This window comes from Gobius niger, assembly GCF_951799975.1.
Source record: "Gobius niger genome assembly, chromosome: 1".
Classification (NCBI taxonomy): domain Eukaryota; kingdom Metazoa; phylum Chordata; class Actinopteri; order Gobiiformes; family Gobiidae; genus Gobius; species Gobius niger.
This window is the reverse complement of record NC_136852.1, coordinates 56,575,280-56,594,390: the sequence shown is the minus strand read 5'-3', so window position 1 is coordinate 56,594,390 and position 19,111 is coordinate 56,575,280. Positions and strand designations below refer to the sequence as shown.

General features: G+C 41.5%; 2 protein-coding genes across 3 annotated transcripts; one reads left to right on the top strand and one right to left on the bottom strand.

Moving 5' to 3' along the window:
• Window positions 1-162: 162 nt before the first annotated feature.
• arsk (arylsulfatase family, member K) lies at window positions 163-2,435 on the bottom strand. Its single transcript, XM_079565975.1, has 8 exons — window positions 2,307-2,435; window positions 2,108-2,231; window positions 1,877-2,036; window positions 1,522-1,798; window positions 1,279-1,450; window positions 879-1,103; window positions 593-808; window positions 163-511 (listed from the first exon to the last, which is right to left on the bottom strand). Exons 1-8 carry the CDS (start codon window positions 2,412-2,414, stop codon window positions 237-239), a joined length of 1,557 nt encoding a protein of 518 aa, XP_079422101.1. The 5' UTR covers window positions 2,415-2,435; the 3' UTR covers window positions 163-236.
• Window positions 2,436-3,119: 684 nt separating this feature from the next.
• On the top strand, window positions 3,120-9,212 carry arrdc3a (arrestin domain containing 3a). 2 transcript variants are annotated; one of them, XM_079555312.1, is made up of 8 exons: window positions 3,120-3,638; window positions 5,005-5,086; window positions 5,167-5,314; window positions 5,416-5,518; window positions 5,599-5,855; window positions 6,225-6,381; window positions 6,474-6,607; window positions 6,688-9,211. In XM_079555312.1, the coding sequence occupies exons 1-8, from the start codon at window positions 3,359-3,361 to the stop codon at window positions 6,754-6,756; spliced, it is 1,230 nt and encodes a 409-aa protein (XP_079411438.1). In that variant the 5' UTR covers window positions 3,120-3,358; the 3' UTR covers window positions 6,757-9,211. The 2 variants fall into 2 exon arrangements, with proteins under 2 accessions (XP_079411438.1, XP_079411439.1); XM_079555313.1 differs by having other exon boundaries at window positions 3,502-3,638; window positions 4,946-5,086; window positions 6,688-9,212.
• The last annotated feature ends 9,899 nt before the right edge of the window (window positions 9,213-19,111 follow it).

Below are 19,111 nucleotides of genomic sequence, written 5' to 3'. Positions count from 1 at the left end.
AGATTTGTTTTTGTTGAAAATAATAAAATCATACAAGTGTAGTAATAACAGTAAGAAAAAATACACCGAAGAGGAAATTATATACACAAAAATAAAAATAATATACTTTATTCAAGCAATCAAAAAATACACTGGGCATGTCAAAATATGCATTCATTATTTGTAATAGTCATTAGTATGCAAGTGTAACTTTTACTGCAATACGCAAATGTACAGCACAAAAACATGATAAAACATCAACTAAGTCCATAAATCCACTGATCAATTGCTCCTTCATTTGCTTTTGCATCTTTCTGCCAATCGATATGCCACCTAAGATTAGCAATGATCTGACTGTAATTCCCCCCAAGGCTATTTCTCCAAGAAGTAAAAGCTTTTTTATTATATTCATGTACAGTGGCAGAAACTGATGGATAATTTAAAATACTGCGTAAAACCTTGTCCAGATGTACCCTCACATCAGGAAATTTAAAAATGACATCATGCAATTCTTCTGGGTCCCGTGTTAAATCTACAAAGTAAAGATGCATTAAAATAATGCCAATTGGAAATCAACTGTGTGGATAGAAAAATATTTCTCACTTAAACTCACCAAAAAGCTGTGGTGGTACTTGTTGACCATCTGAGTATGTGATGTACTTCCAGTGGCCAGCTCTCAGCATATATGATGAAGCATTGGCATTACAACCATGATACTCACTTAGGATCCAGTCTGGGTGCTGAGCCTTGAGAAAAGAATGGGACTTGGACATAAACGGAAGAAGTGAATGACCACTGAGGTTGGTTGGGACAAGGACATCAGCAATATCTGTAAAAAGAGTAAAGCTGTTTTGTTTTTGCTTCGATACCTTGTGCTCATTTGATTATGTGGTTCCTACTTAGTATTGAAGGGTAGAGATCAACTAATGACACAAGTTGGTCCACCTGAAGTCCAGACTTGATGCCGGGCCCCATGAAAAGCAGGGGAATATGGGCACTGCCCTCAAACATGGACATTTTGTAGAATTGCCGGTGCTCCATGGCCAACTCTCCATGATCCGCAGTGAAGATAACAATTGTGTTGTTAAGCACACCAGTCTCTCTTAGGGTTGCAATAATCTGCCCTGGAAAAAACAAACTGTTACTATATACCTTATGTATAACTTTGTTCTAACCACTGTGTCATATCTGTCATAACAGTTCTGTACTTTGTCCATTTCGACAAATCCTTTATGAGTTTTCTTTAAATGAGTGCATAATTTATAGTGTTGAAGCGTTTGAATATTTCTGCATACTTACCGAGCATAGCATCAGTTTCAGCGCACATGGCATAATAAAAGGCCCGAATGTTTATTACTTCCTCCTCTGTAAAAGCACCACTGCAATTTTTGGTGACAGTAGAGTAATAATCAACAGGGTGCATAGCTGACATTGGAATCCACTTTGGTACAGAGATCAGATCAGCAGACACCTGTGTCCAAAAGTAAATTTTAGATTGAAATGCACTGTTGTAAATTAACAGAGGGAAAGGTTCTGGTTTACCTTACTTAACCAGAATGGTGAGGTGCGGAAAGTAGAGCCCCCAGCTGTGGGCCCCAGGGATCCAGTTTTATAAGGGTGCGGTAAGTTAAGACCGAGATAAAGGGCAAAAGGTTGGTCATGGGACAAATTCCTAATCCATTGCTGAGCCTTCTTTGTGTTTTTCCAGTCTCCCATATGTATTTCCATAGTTGACATGTTTCCCACTAGATCAGTCACCGGTCTGCCCTCTTGGCTCAAAAGAAGCTGAGCATCTCGAGTCCAGGCTTCCACACGATTACTGAGAACATACTCACATTGTAAAAAAAATAATAATATTAAGATTCAAATATACAAACTATGTCTAATGTGACTTTACCTGACAGAGTGACTTCCAGAGGTGTAGTCCAGCTTGCCTATCATTTTAGTATTATAACCATTTTCTTTTAACAAATCCATCCATGTTGTTGCATTGGTTTCAAGACACTTGTAGTTGTTCCATGACTCGGTGCGATGCACAAACTGACCACTCCACATCGCTGGCACCAAACGTCAACCATTTTAACACTTATAAACAGAAGTTACAATATGTCTTCAGTTGGTGCTTTACCTGCTCTTGAGGGGCAGCATATGGGAGAGTTGGTGTAAGCATTCAGGAAGGTTATGCCAAGCTCCCGAACATAATTAATGAATGGCAGTTGCACCACTTTGTTAGTAAAGGTCAATCTTCCATCCTGTAGATGCATGAAACCAGTGTGAGATCCACTAACATGTGTTACGCAGCTAAACTCAAAAGTGAGAGTACTTACAAATGCATCACTCATAATCATCACTATATTAGGCTTCTTCTTGAGATTATGGCACAAACTTATGCCATACACCTGAAACAAGAAAAACAAAGTAATAAATAAACCCATGTTAGAGCAGCGTAGGCCTCTTGATAGTTAGAAAACTTCATGTTAAGAAGTACACAAGAACAGAAACGTAAACTTCCGGTTCACGTAACCACGCACTGGCTAAATCACACCAGTAGAGGGCCCCATTCACCCAAGAAAGCCCGCCTGCTTTTCGATAGCGCAACTTTGTTACTGTGAAGTTGTTTATTCAACAGGTGGTGGCGACACAATGTTAATGGCCGTCAGGTGGCGCTTTAGCTCTGTGAGGTGTTATGTTGAAGCCGTAGACATGACATGTTGGAGCAAACATTTAATAAAAATCACCAAAAATAGGCTATATATTGGTGTGAATCACATTTTGTTAATAATATGAACATATGTTTTAGCATAATAGGGTCATGCATGACTCACTGAAACTCGAGGAGATCTAGCATAGCCCTGCAGAATGAGCTACAGTGTAATCTGCAGTGTAATGAGAGTATGCTAGTGGGCCTTTATCTAAAGATTATTAAGCTCACTGCCAAGAACGCAAAATGCTGGAAAAGAATGTGTCCTCGGTGATGTGGCCAGTGTACACTCTCCTTGCAGACTTTCAACACAGACCAAACTAACCATCTGGCTCAGTGCCACAGCTCAGCCTTGTTCCAGAAGGCGGAAGGAGGGGGCTGTGGAGGCTGCGCATGCGCTGAAGGTTGTTTTTCACACGGGCAGTAGCTTAAAGTGACTGAGCGACGGGGGTTTCCTTGTCTTTGACTGGAGACCAACCCGGAGACAGGCGGACGATAACAGCATCCATTGCTGTTATTTAGCCTTCACACATTTCAATGAACGACTCGAAAAGAAACCACTGATCGTGCCTTCTGCTCTGCAGGGCAGAGATCAGTGTCTGAACTGCTCTCTGTTTTTATGAGATTCTTTTTCAGACTTTTTTACTCCTAGGTCTGTGTAGCCTTGTCTTTTCCACCATGGTGCTAGGAAAGGTAAAGAGCTTCACTGTAAGCTATGACTGTCTAAATGACAGTAATGTCCCCGTTTTTTCCAGCGGGGACAGTGTCTCAGGGAGAGTGATTATTGAAGTCACTGGAGAAATTCGTGTGAAATCACTCAAAATCAACGCAAAAGGATTTGCAAAAGTTCGTTGGACTGAATCTAGAAATGCTGGATCCAACACTGCCTACACACAGAACTACACAGAAGAAGTGGAGTATCTAAATCACAAGGACATCTTAATTGGACACGAACGAGGTGAGATTTGTGGTTGCATGAAGTGGATTATTCAGGCTCTTTCTGCTGTGTACTGGAAGATGCTGGTCCCTTTTTGATTTACAATTATATGACAACAGTATGTGAGACTGACGCCAGTGGGTTCATTATGTGCATGTGAAATAGCAAGGATAACTTGAAGGCATTGTTGTGGAGCGTTGATCCATCCGTGTTTTTGGCAAGGTGTCAGTGAATGACAGGTTAACTTAGGACGCTGAATTAATGTCTTTAAGCTTTCTGATGGAACAGGTTTCTGGCCTAGGATCATGTAGTGTAAACCGAAATCATAGAACCATATTTTACTGTTCGTTTCTTTGTAGCGTTGTTTAAGTTTCCACCCATTGTTCAAAGCGGTTTAATCCTGTTCAGAAACTGGACCAGATGCAGGCGGAGTTAGAGGCAGGTCCCTCCCTCCAAAGTGCGCTCATTGGCTGTGGTGCTCATGTGTGGACAATGACATCACTTTTTTTGCAGAGAGTGACAGACATATCTGCAACTTTTTAGAATGAAAAACACCTGCAAGTGAAGCACAGCCTTATGTTGCATCCAGACTCTGCGTTCTCCTCAGAATAGGCCGAACATTGTCGTTTTATTGTGCCGTGCCAGGGCCAGCCACACGCGTCATTTTTCTTTTTCTTCGAACGCTTATTGGCCTGACGCAAATCGTAACATTCTACCCTAATTGTTTTTGCCAAAACCCAACCAGATATGCAGATGCAGTGGGTGACGAGGCTCAAAAAAGAAAAGTCTGCACTCTGCAGAAAAAGGCCTGTTCGCTCACTGGCGGCGCACAGTGAATGCGTAATGAGCACAGCGGCTGTGGGAGCTGCTCGCACCGGTTTAGGCCGGTCTCCTCCTGCTGGAGTCTGGCTTTGAGTGACAGCCCAGCACTTGTTTACCACACTCAGCTCGGCAATGTACGGGGGAGGGAGAGTGCTGAGCTGGCAGAAGCACATTCAGTACTAAAATCACGGAAAAATAATCAATATTCTGAATTTAAATAAATGTATGTCTCATGAAAAACAACAATGCAGAACTGTGCCTATTGTTCGTCCACAATACAACTAATGTGACAAGTAAACACGATTCAGATGGGACATTTGTGCCCACAAGAAGGCTGCAGTCAATTCAAATTGCTATAGACTATAGTTTATTCCCTCCAGGTAGACATATTTTATATACTTGCCAATAAAAAATGGGGGCAAATAATAATAAGGAATATTTTTTTAGAAAAATATATTTGTAAATTCTATTCTCTTTTTTTCTTCCCCCACCCTGTGTCTTTGTAGATCATTGTGTCCAGGTATGGTATACACGTGTTTGGAATATTGTCCTACTTCTGTTTCAGATGATGACAATTCTGAAGAAGGTCTCACCACTATTCATTCAGGAAGACATGAGTATGCATTCAGCTTTGAGCTTCCACAGACGTAAGTATCTGCAGTTTGTTACACACAGTTACATCTGTGTCGTGTCTGTTTGCTAACACGGGTGTGTGCCATTTCTACAGACCTCTGGCTACCTCCTTCGAAGGAAAGCATGGCAGTGTGCGCTACTGGGTAAAAGCAGAACTCCACAGGCCATGGCTTCTGCCTATGAAGACAAAGAAGGAATTTACAGTCTTTGAGCACATCGACATAAACACTCCTTTATTGCTGGTAAGTTTCTTTTTGCAATATTTTTTCTAATATACACAGATAAGAATCTGAAATTTCACCCCCCAAAAAACTGCCTAATTTAATCCACATCGTGTTTTTAGTCACCACAGGCAGGCACAAAAGACAAGACACTTTGCTGTTGGTTCTGCACCTCAGGTCCCATTTCCCTAAGTGCCAAAATCGAGAGGAAGGGATATACACCAGGTAATAACATTGTAACAAAGTTAAAAGCAATACTGTATATCGGGATATCTTATTAACTATCATCGCTCCAACCCCTCTAGGAGAGTCCATCCAGATTTTTGCAGAAATTGAGAACTGCTCATCACGCATGGTTGTGCCCAAGGCAGCCATCTACCAGACCCAAACCTTCTATGCCAAAGGAAAAATGAAGGAGGTCAAACAGCTGGTGGCTAACCTGCGTGGCGAGTCCCTCTCCTCCGGAAAAACTGAGACTTGGAATGGCAAGATGCTGAAGATCCCACCAGTCTCACCCTCCATCCTGGACTGCAGCATCATCAGAGTGGAGTATTCTCTGATGGTGAGTCGAGATTTGTATTTGTTTCTGCAATTAGCATGTTTCTGTATCCATTAAATAGTAAAAGTTTAATTTAAGCTGAGGTGTTCTATAGATGGCACTGAGTCAGCACACATGATCAGATCTGGGCCTCAGATTGAAGCAGGTGTTCTCTCCACATGCTGTTAAGAGCATTAGCCCAGAATATCAGTGCTAACACCTGTCTTGAGGGTGCTTATAACCACTTTACCCTGTAAACTGACAGCCATAGAGCTAGAGCACTGGCCTCCATAATCACCTGGTGTCAGTGACCTACATAAATGTGAACATTATGAATAGCCCTATTCTTGAGCTATGGTTTCATAGCTCATGGTGTACATGTTGTGTGTTTAGGTGTATGTGGACATACCTGGAGCGATTAATCTGTCCCTAAACCTGCCCCTTGTTATCGGAACCATCCCACTACACCCATTTGGCTCTCGCACCTCAAGCGTCAGCAGCCAGTGCAGCATGAGTTGGCTGGGCATGGGGCTGCCTGAGAGACCTGAAGGTATGTTGGCTCTTGCAATGGTAGTCTACAGTTAACTTTATGCAAATGGTATTTTGGTTTAATTTTAACATATGGTTTTGTTCTCTATCCAGCCCCTCCAAGCTATGCAGAGATTGTATCAGAGGAACAGAGGCAGGATGTCTCGGCTGCCCGTGACGAGTTGGAGGGACCACTGTTTGCCTACATTCATGAGTTTCGCTTTCAGCCTCCTCCTCTTTACTCTGAGGTAGACACAAAGTTACATTCAATGACATATATGTAAAAAACAAACATGTTTAATCTATCTGTAATGTTCTCTGTCTGTAGATTGATCCAAATCCAGACCATGCCAGTTGCACTGAAGAACGTAGGCGGGACAGCTGCCCATCACGTTGAGAGTTAAACCCTGTTTTCCCTTTGGGATGGGGAACTGAAATAAACCTTTGTGCAAAGCGGCAGCTTTGTACAGTTCACTATGGCAGCACCAACACACAAAGGACGTGAACAGTTGGTTGTATGGACAAACCTGCTTGTTTCCTTTTATAAGAGGAAAAGCTGTCATGAGGTGCAGCTCCCTGGTGTCAAACTGCTGACAGTGGGACATATTCAGTCTGACAACTCCACGAGTAGCATGAGCCCTTGTGGTCGAAGAAGAGGAAGACCCACAGGTCTGCTAAGATTTTAACCCATTTCTAATGGCACATACGGACACACCTCCAAAGACACGGAGGTCTAACTACCACACTCTGAATGAAAGCATTCAGGGTTGGTCAACAGCAGATGAAAGCCTCCTGCATAATTTGGGATTTTGTTTTGCACATTTTATTCGTTACTTGAGTGGCTATTTTTAAGGTTAATGAAAATCACTAATGTTTGGCCTCAACCTTGTAACGACTGAAAACAAGACTGCAAGTCTAACTTTACAGACTTTTATTTTCATCATTTTGATCATAGAAGAGAACAGGATTTGATATTGAGAAAAAAAACTGAAAAAATACATGAACAATGCACTGATTTTTGTTTAGGTGTTAAATTAATTATTTTTAATGATACATTACAGGTGTATTGGATGTGGACAAAAGAAACTTACACAAAGCATTAGAGCACATTCTTTCCGTTTAAGATGTTGCCTCCATATTGGTTCCTCGTATAGTTTTGCAGATAATGTTAGTGCACCACGCAAACGCTTTCTTTGACTTTTTAGTTGCTTTAAGCCCGTGTTAATGGTGTTGCAGCGTTGCATTATTTTTCCACATATAATGCACCTGTGGTAAAAGGTGGTACATGGGGGATGTACTTGTTCCTATTTAGATGCATGCAACATCAAAATCACACAAGAAACCCATCTAGTGTATCTAGACGTATTTTGACTCTTTTGCCAAATGATTAAAAAGAGTAATGTGTCCTAAAATATCTTGGAAATTGCACTGTTAAGTGTTTAGTCCTCAATTTAGACCTGCAGAAAAGATGGATAGGAAGCTGTCTAAAGAATCACATTCCCTTTTTGTCCTGCTGCACTTGCCCATCTCATCCACACTACAGTGTTTTACCAGACCATTGAAGCCAGAATGCTAACTGTAAAAAGAGACGACGCTGCTTCTGTAATACTGAAGCAACCCTAAGCCCAGTAAAAAATGCTGGAACAATGCAAACTGTCTGGTCAGACTGGTCAGAACAAGTTGTAGGTGGAAGTAGTCTTTTCTTTTGTAAAGTGGTAGGTTGAAATGAGTAATACATTGGTTTCTAACTCATTCAATGCACAAGACCAGCTGCATCAGACAGAGCAAAAGGGTACGGAGCACTTTTAATAAAAAAAAATAATAAAAAAAATAAACTTAGCATTTAATGTTGAAGGTCTGGAGTAAAACAAAACCCCACAAAGCGTTTTGTAACACTAAAGTCATGCAGCTTTGTGTATAATGTATTTCTGTTTTGCTGAAATTAGTTTACATGTAGTTCATACAGGTTTATGTGTTGCTTGTGCATGCTTCCGATGAGATCCAACTGGTGACTAACTTCACGCTCCTGTTGCTCACAGCCGTGCATATTAGTGTGTATTTTTCAAGTGAACTTATCTATGCGGCCTTGATACAGAAAAGACCATTGGATTTTCCTCCAACAATTCAGAATCTGTTTTGCCCATTGGTCTCTTGGTTGCATTTGCAATATTGCTTGTTATTATTTATGAGGACAAAAAGGGAAAAGGGCAAATGGTCCTTGAAAAGCAAGTTTTTCATGATAAACTTTCTGGACAGGCCTCTGACATTTTCTAAAGCTATTCTTTATGTTTTTTCTTTATGTTAAACTTTTATTCTTCCATGTAACTTGGGCATTCACATAGTTTTCTTTAGAGATTAGCAACATAACCAAGTTGGTCTCTGACCTTTGTGAACCTTCTTCAGGTCGAGGTGGTGGCAGCTGTTGACCAGCACCCTCCCCCATTGAGAAACAGTTAGGTGTAACACCAATAGCATGAAAACCGTTTCTTTCACCATTGTTCACATTTGCAAGTCTTTGCTTGAATTTTATCGTGGGGAAAGCTACTCTAAATAATAAGCTTCAACATTATTTAAGGCTGGTCAGTTCCATTGTTTATTTGCTTGAGTAGTTCAGTGTCAAAACTAAGCTAAACTCCTGACTTGTACGAGGCAGGACCTAAAATGTTCAGAGCAAAAGAACTTGGGTAGGGCATCTGAGACATTTTAGGGGAAAAGTGCAATATCATGGCTTTTTTTTTTTCTTCATTCTACATTTGTATTTTTTGTATCTTTTTGATCTGTCAGTCATGACAATGTTAAGATATTCTATGAATATACTACGTTCTGAATGATTTAACCTATGTATAGTTCTTCCTTTGATTTGAATAAACATTTTGTTTGAATCTTGGTGTTTTCTTGTTTTGAATTAATCGTGTTTGGTTAAATAGTCAGTCTTCGTCTTTCATGAGAACCCCCAATACAAGTTTGTTAAACTTTTTTTGCTTACAACCTTTATAATAAAGCAGAGGTTGTAGCACTTCTGCCTTTTCTCTTTTTTAGTGGTCATCAGCAATTTCAGATTTATCAAAGTTATCAAAGTGCATTTAAGTCAGGTGTTTTTGGTTTGGACTTTAGTGCAATTATATGTTGATTAGTCTCAATATGATCTGGATGTAGGTCTGGTGGTACGAATATTTTATGAGGTGGTACTTGTGAAGTGTAATGGACAAAATACAATAATGGCAAAACGTTTTGAAACTTAAACTAAAAGATTTAACCGGTCACCATGCTGGATGACCCACAGCTTGATCAGCTGGATGCCCTGCTTACTGCACAGTCTTAACACCTACATTCACATTCACATATTTAAAAAGTAAAACACAATATTGCAGATTGCAGATTGATTTTAGTGGCCTATTACACCGGGAAAGAAACAAAGCAGCCATGTACTTACTGTTGTTCAAGTTATCCCTAGAAAGTAATGAATCTACCAACAGAGAATAATAAATACAGAATACAGAATAAAATGCAGAGGCCCCAGATAAGATTTCCACACATGGAGATAGAGACCTGTGTGTGTGTGTGTGTGTGTGTGTGTGTGTGTGTGTGTGTGTGTGTGTGTGTGTGTGTGTGTGTGTGTGTGTGTGTGTGTGTGTGTGTGTGTGTGTGTGTGTGCGTGCGTGCGTGCGTGTCTGTGTGTGTGTCTGTGTGTGTGTGTGTGGTCTACTCTACACAATGTGCAGGACACCAATAAAAAAAGTGGAACAGAATAAATGGCAATGTGCAATAAGATACTTTCATTACATCAGGCAAATTCGTATGTAAAAAGTTGTCTTTTTACATGAAAGTGACTGGGAAGGAGACACAGAACTCAAATGGCTCTGGATGTCAGTGGATTTTGAAATGGGGTCAGCTAAAATGCGTGGACGCTCTTATGAAAGTTGTGGCGATTGCTCAACAGGTCCCGGGCCGCGGAGACACGTGGAGCAGCGGTGGGAAGACCATGAGAGGAATGGGCCCAAACCCAAAGATAACAGTACAGCTCATCCTTTCACAGAGAAATGCTCATAAAAGAGACCGCTCTCGTGATGACTCAGCAGCAAAAGGCAGTTTGACCTCGCACTTCGTTATGCTTTTGTCCTCTCCATGGACCCCCCCCCCCCCTTTTGACTTGTGTGGCCCAGCCTTTTGTTCATGCCTGACCCCTGTGCGATCATAAAAGAAGGAGGGGATTATAATTGGGTGGGCCTTGCATGCATGCGTGCGTGTCCATACTGCACAGTGTTGATTAGTAAGTGCTGACGCTACGCAGGCCTCAGCTGTTTCCTCTCACTGGGTAATCCTGCTACCCAGAAGCACCCAGTGGGCCAGAAGTTCGCAGCCACCGTGACTCTGCATGTTTCACTTGAGGAGGAGCAGGCAACCAGTGGTGAGAGCACATCCCCTGGAAGAGCAGCACAGACTGAAAAACACATTAGGCTGGTCATTGCAGTTTAACCTCAGTCCTGTTATTGCAATAATTGACCGGCACAAGCTACTGTTTGGTTATCATTAGCCCACTGGTGCACCCATTTTGGTCAAACATTTATGTCATTTGAAGCTAAATACCCGGGAGCTTCAAGAACAAGTTATTTTGTACTGGACAGCTGAGGAAGAAGAAGGCAAAAATACAAAAATTGCAGGGCCCACTGTGCCTCCTAAAGTTACCCAGCTGTGATCTTTGCCCCACATTTCATTGTTAGTGAGATACAGTGGATCAATGCATTTTGTTATAATTGTATGTAGAAGTATGCCACATGTTTTCAGCTCAGTCTCCATATTGTTTCATTGAACTTCTTGCATGTTGCAGTGGCCGCTGGTTTAAGCTCGTCTGTGCACGGTTATATTTTGAACGGTCAGCAATGTTCACATGCCGGGATTGGAATCACACGCGTCGCATTCACACCTCTGCCTCACACACTAAGATTATTTTGACCCGTAGCTTTAACAGACAGCCAATTGTGGCCAGGGACCCTGCATATGGGCTGCTGTAGCTCAACCTCTATGGGTATTGACAAGATTAGACACTTTATTATTGCACAGATGTATGCAACAAGCTTCGAGTGCACGTCCCACAAAAAAAAGTGCTTTCAAGTGTTCTGGGTGAGTTTTCAGTCCATTATTCAATATTGTTATGGCTCTGGAATGAAAACCGTTCATGAATTGAGTGGTGTGAGCTTTGATGGACGAGTTCGCAGCAGCTCACACTCATATCATCACTTTTAGGAGCAATTATTGACCCTTGCAGCTTTATGACTTAGAGCTATAAAAGTCAAAATTCTAATGGTGCAAGGAACCCTTCTCACCCTGGACCTGGACTATTCACCCCTCTCCTCGTAGGCAGGAGGCTACGGTCCATCCAGACCCATACCTCCCGCAACAAGAACAGTTTTTTTTCACTCCGCCATCAGACTCATGAACAATAACAAGACCCAGTAACTCTGTATCAGAGTCATGACCGTAGTAACCTGTTCCTACCATTTGCACGGCTCTTTTGCACTGTGTGGTACTGTATGTCCACACTCAGATCTGCTGCTAATAGATCTGTGAATACACTCACACTATTGTTCTGTGTCAAATTGTTGTTGTCTTTATCATATTTTAAATCCAGTCTTCTTATCCATGCCCTCATAATCTTATAGTTTTAACCTATATGTTTCATTTTGCACGATTGAACCGCAAAAAATTCCTAGTTGTGAATCTGTTCACGAACAATGGCCAATAAAACAATTCTGATTCTGAGAAACTACAATGAGGCTGTGCTTCAGTCGGAAATTAGTTGGTTCGGATTATATTAACAAGCCTCTCCTCTTTATTGTAAACTAACAAAAGGAATATGGTTGGCCAACTGTATTCACTCAGGTTATTTGATTTGTACTGTAGGGTTAGTTTTCTTTCTGATATCACTCATAGAATGCTGCAGAATATACAATAGTATGGACCCACAACTTATGCAAACCTAAACATATCGCCTGATAGTATGTTTGTTCATCAGTTAGCACCTCTGTAAGTGATATGCTGTGAGTATATGGTATAAGTTGTGCTGTTCTCAGATAAATGACTTGACCTCTCATTCTGTTGTGCAATGTACCATAGCATTGGGGCTTATAGCATACAATATCAGCTATCTAACAGGTTGCTAAGTGAAACTTGATGTGTTTTCCATGCAGCCCAAAGCCCTTGGTCCTTGGCCCACGCCGCCGAAGGCTGTTTCACCTCTTGCCTTATTTTAGCTCATCCGTGCTTTCTGGAAGTGGCTCACTTTCCTTTCTTAGCCCCGGCTGACTCATTACATGCGCCTGTCCCGGCTCAGATTCTCCTGAGTCACAGACCTAACCCCTACTCTGTCCTATCTCCCTGCCCTCTGAGAGTCTCCCGCTCCAGAAAAACAACAGGTGCAATGTCTGCAAGCCGCCCGCTCCAAGTCTGTCCCGCCACAATGTTATTCCACACCGCTGCTTCCAAACATCCAATCCCGTAATGCATCTAAATCCCTCACCCAATCTTTTCCTACCCTTTCATATACCCTTTATTGGTGCACTTGTCTATATGCAGCTCAAGCAAAAAACAGCTTTACACTGCGCAATCAAAAACAACAGGTCAACCAAGACTCCAAGGGGGTCATTTATAAGAACAGGTGAAAATGAGCTGGAAGCTGGAAATGAGCATAGTAATAGCTATAGCAATTTGCCGGTATTACAGTATGTGAGCCCCAAATCTTTTTTGAGAGAATGCTGCGTGAGCAAGAAATGCACAAATGTCTATGCTGCAGACCCACTTGTGCACGTGCCGCTCGATTCGCACACGAGGAAACGCTTAGTAAATGACCTCCCGAGTGCAGCTCACACAATTGATTCTATTGCATTCCCCCAAATCAGGATTTTTTGTTGTGACCTTATTCATTTGGGAAACATGCTCTACTTTATTTAGGTCAACAGGGTCAACTCTATCAACTGTGGCTGCAATAGTTTCCGTTATCATTCAGTCCACTTTCCTCACAGGTGAACGTGATTGAGCCATACAGGGCACCCAATGAGAAACTGCCACTGACCTTGTTTACTCATCAAATCTACAGTGTGAGCTATGCATGCAATCATTATCTGACCCAGCAGCTCAGTTCTCATGACATTTAGAGGGACCTGGGAACCACTTGGAGAGTCTGGTCACGTTTTTTTTTACATTTTTCTTTTAAGAACTGCATGTCTTCAGACTTCAATTTATGATTTGTCTTTTGTTTTCGAGGCTGTCTTTCCCTTTGGACTCACAGACAAACAACATTATCTTTTCTGCACAGGGAGCTCATGTGATACAAGGCAAAAACTAACAGGATGTGACACACCCCAAAATGATCCTCAGCGACGCTCCTATTGAGTCCACACAGGGCGCAATCAAAACTGTATTAATCAATCCGGGGATGTCTGGCTCTTCCACAAACAGATATGCAAATAAACACTCGTGCCCGTCTCTCCGGTGCATTCATTGGTTATTAGCATGTAGGGGTTGCAGGTGGTGAAAGGCTCATCTCGTTGAATGTGGGTCTTTGTTGGAAATAGCAGGGAGGGATGTAAGGCAGACTCCTCTCAGAAAGATTGCGGGGGATTGAACCACATTGTCCTTGAGATAGAGAAACCTCTCCGCTGTTGACGCCTCTCATTATAAGATGTTGTTAGACGATACAAAGACACTACTGTATTTCCAATCCAATAAAAGTGGAGAAAACAGCTATGGCGTTTGTGGCCAGGTCAATATGAGCTAGATAAATATGGCAGTGTCCAAATACTTTCATGAGATCAATGATTGCACTCTCTACATTGATGTTGGTGAGAGAAGTGTCTTGCTCAAGGACACAACAAACAGTATGCACCAGTGAAACCTGGGATCAAATCTCTGACTTTTGATCCAATGAATGAATGCTTAAACTATTGAGGGCTGCGCATAAACAACAATACATTTCCAAAGAGAGGAAAAATGTGCCATTGACCACAAACCGCAAACTGAACGGGCCTTTTGAACAAGAGCAGCTCAAACCAGTTCGCTCCAGTTCTTTTAGTAGTCATACTGATCCAAGAAAGGGGCCAAAAAAAAAAAAGAGTAATCCTCACTTAATCTTCCTGAGTCATTTCTTAGCAACACTTTTCCCTCCAAAAGCAGTGAGTGGTGCAACAGAGGCCTGTTCATCACCTCTGAGTACACAGGCAGGAATGTGTGACTTATGCGCAGAGGCTACTGTAACTGCGAGTCGCAGCTGGATCGAAGCATGTCAAAAATGGGTAATGTCGTCATAATGAATAGTGTTCTACTCACTTCGCACGTCACAGAGCAAGAGGCAGCAGTCACAGACCACGTAAAAATACCTCTTCTCTGAATGACAAGACTTCTTCCTGGTAAATATGGCACTAAGTTTAGAGTGATATAGTGACAGTCTTATTAACACAATGTCAAGGTGCGGGGTTACATCAAGGCCAAGCAGCCAGCAGATGATGATAACATTTAATCTGGTGATAAACTGAGACGTGCGTGAAATACTTCAGCTCATTGGGCAGCGCAGTGGCACAGTGGTTAGTAATGTCACCTCACAGCAAGAAGGTCTCAAGTCTGATCCCGGGCCAGGTGGGGGCTTTCCTTGTGGAGTTAATGTTCTCCTCGTGCCGATAACATCAAGACCTCCCTGAAAAAAGATTCTGAATCTGAGTGGGAATTTCCCCAGTAAATAAAGGTCAAATGAAAAGAGTTGAAATAGTTATCAAATGAGCATTACAGGGAATATAATAGCAGCAGTAGTAGCAAATGTTTCTGTGAGCTTTGTTCTTTTAATCTGCTTCTCTGATGGACTGTGTGCTACACAAATAAAGTTGTTATGTCATCCTCCCCAGCACATCAGTGTCTCTGCCTCTGACATTTCAGAACATCACAATACTTAACATTGTACTTTTCGTATGCTGACGCTGAACCACTGGATGGAACCAGTCTGCTCCGGTCCGCACAGAGGATGCACTGTGATGTGATGAGTAACTTCCTTTGGCTCAAAAAGCCTCCCCTCTGTGTCACTGCACTGCTGCTTCCGGCTGCTCCGAGGGTGGTCACGTTATCGTCATAAAGTGTTCGGGACGGCCAGGAACTCAATATCATCATGACTTATTTTAGATTTTATTATCCAATGTCCTTGGTTAGATTGTATTATGTTTATATCCTCTGCAGAAGAAGTAACACGTTATTTTAGTAGTAAGAAAACTGTGCTGAACATGATTGTGATATTGAGCTTTGCAGCGGCAGTGCTACTCTGTATAGATAGGAGAAAAAAAGAATCTTTAACCTCTTAACTCCCACCTGAACCGAGCACATTATCTCCAGATCCACTTTAACCAAATATAAAAGCGTCTTGAAAAAACAGCGTCAAAATAGCAACAAAAATGAGACTAAAACAACTTGAAAAAGTGACAAAAAATGAATAAAAAGTGACGAAAAGTGATAAAAAAGTGACAAAATGTGACAAAAAAGTGACAAAAATATGACCAAAAAGAGATGAAAAGTGACGAAAATGTGACCAAAGAGTGATGAAAAAGTAACAAAATGTGACAAAAATGTGATGAAAATGTGAAGAAAAAGTTAAGAAAATGTGTGACGAAAACACAATAAAAATGTGGCGAAAAATGTGACAAAATCGTTTACACAGGCCTATAGGCTGTAAGCTTCTAGATTTGGGTAAGGCTGAACTGGAGAAAATGTACTTGGTTAAGGCAGGCCTAAAGAGGTTACGTTAAAAGTGAACAAAACCTATTTATGGCAGTTGTTCCACTTTTTTTTCCTTGCGGACCCCCTGGACCTTTCAGTGGTGGTCCGTGTACCCCCTACCTCAAGGGTGTTGGACTTGATTCATAAAGCAATCACTTAAAAGCACAATTTACAAAAGACAATGCTGAGTTCAAAATAAACCTAAAACTGTCCCAAAACTAGACATTGTACCGCAAAAAATCTCCCCCTTTCCCCCTATGTTTTAATCTGAAATAATTCCAAGTACCCCCTGTTAGGTCCTCGAGTACCCCCAGTACTTGGTTGGTAAACACTGCTCTATGAAAAAAACAATGTAATGAACAAATACAATGTCCAATCCACATGTTTCTGAGAAGAGACCTAAAGATTGACTGGGCCTAGTATCAAGTTACCATCAAAACAAGTCGTCCTACAACTGCCATGTGCCTGTCAGACTGCAGCAGAGGTTAAATATATACGTCAGGCTGCCGTGGAAGCTCTCAGTGTCAGTTTTCAGCACATAAACACATACAGACTGGATGACCATCACGAGATATCAGTGAATACCTTTCCTGATGTCTGTTTACCTTCACTTACGAAAAAATAAACAATAATTTCAGAACAACATTCTTATTAAACCTATTTCCTAAAGTGCACACGGGTAAAGAACATCTCTTTGAAGCCACATTGATTTATGACAGTAAGTTGTGGATGGAGGTTTAAATGGCTTCAGTGCTTCTGGCAAAACCATAATGCCACTCATCCCCATTTGACCTTCATGTTGCTACAGCATGCATAAGAAAATAAACGTACGTGTTGGTTTCTTCATAATTGCAGAGATCCACGTTTTAACTCTGTCCTGCATAATTCGATCGTGTTAAAGTTTTAGAAACGTTTTAGAAAACAACTTTGCTGCACCTATTTGCATGCATGACCTCGGTGACCTGTCTGGACTATATACTGTATGTTTAAAGGTTTGAGAGATGGGCTTAACCAAGGCAAAAATCATGATCGTGAGTGGCATTGTTGAAGCCAGTTTATCCATGCTTAAGCTTTGCATACATATAGATGGTCAGGATTTCCGCTGTAGGTTTTTGCTCTGGCTCAGGACACATTAATTTACAAACACTAGACACACAAATCAGATGTTTATGATCTTAACCTTTAAAGGGATATTTCAGGATTTCTGACATAGGGCCTCATTTCCTAGTTATCCAGAGTGTTGTTGATTTCTGGAGCTATTTTATATATATTTTTTCATTCATGCAGTCCTTATATTTGAAGAGTTTAGTGGTACTAGGCGAGTGCATTGCTATGGTAACTAGCAGCCTGCATTATAAACAGTCTGACCCAAGCACAGTGTACCTGAGGCAAATCACTTATAACACCAGCCTACTGATATACCTGTCTGTGTTGACTGAATAATTTATAAATATAACCATTTTGCATTTAAATTTGAGCAGCATCAGCCTCCTGGTTGTAAGCTACACAGCGGCGGAGTGATCTGCTAGGTTACAGGATCTACAGTAGTTTGGAATTCACAAAGGAGCTTTCTACAAATGAAGCTTATGCGCAAATTCAACCTGGAAGACCTACCAGCTGCATTCATTCATCACCTCATCACCGGCAGCGCACTCCAATCATCCAATCACGGACTCCGATCAAGCCGCACCTTCACAACAGCCAATCACTGCAGCTGCTCATCCCCTCAGCAGCCTGTCATCGCTCAGGATCCCCTTTTTAAGCTTCCTGGTAAATCACTCAGCCGCTTGCCAGCCGTGCTACGACCCTCCTCCACCCCTTTCTCCGCCTGGCTCCTCCTCGGATCCGCTCATCAAGTGGCCAACCCAGGTCTCTTCCACCACCACCAGGGTCCAGGCTCCGGGGAAGATCATGGCTATCACTCGTCAAAGACATGCATTCCATATCGTTCGTTCAGTCTTCCGCCGGGGTCTGAGCCCCAACAATTAATGTTCGTTAATAAAACACTCATACTGTCATTCCGTTTCTGTGAGTCTTTTCAGGTTGAAATCATATATGGCAACATTTGGAGGACTATCCGATGATTTTGAAGAGGTTTTTAATGCAGGCTACTAGTTACCATAGACATGCACTAGCCTAGCACTAGCCTAGCACCACTAAACTCTTCAAATAAAAGAACTGCATGAATAATAATAAAAAAAATCTCCAGAAATCAACAACACTCTGGATATCTAGGAAATGAGGCCCTGTGTAAAAAAATCCTGAAATATCCCTTTAATCCACAACACCGCACGCTCAGTTTCTGTGGTAATGCCCAAAGCTTCATGAAAACATAAAAAAGTTGATCCAGAAAGGGAAGTAGAGTTGATGATCCATTCTGAAATAGTTTACCATGTTTGACCATTAAATAATTATGTAACAAAGTATTAGCTTTACAAATTATAAATGTATATTCTATCTCATCTCTCATCTTATTATAGGCCTGCTGTATAGGCTCCTACAAAATAATGTTACCATAATAACATAACATAACTACCACACACATTTTTTTTCTCCAACAATCCAAACAATATTTTTAGATGCTCTATTTGCATATGAAGTAATCCAAAAAGAACTTAAACATTGTTACTTTGAGCAACAGAAATATTTTTTTTCTTGCTCGGAGAATAACAGCTACATTTTACTCAGCTTGCCCAACTTGAAACTTGAGTTTGTTGCCGTGACCTTGCCTGGTGCCAACTCAAGAATTGTAGCTTTTAACAGTCCCAAAATCAACACCTATGTGGCCAGGAAAGATGAATTTATCCATTTTATGTTTCCAGTTCATCAACAGGACCTGTGTGATTTGAGTCAGAGAGCACTCCAAAGCCACTGGGGATTGTGAAGAACTGGGCCACCCCACTGAACACAGGGCGTTTCCAAATAAAAGCTCAAAACACGTGTGAGTTTAAGTCTGCAGGCCCAGTCCATTCTGACACAAAGAAATAGATGTTGTCATTATG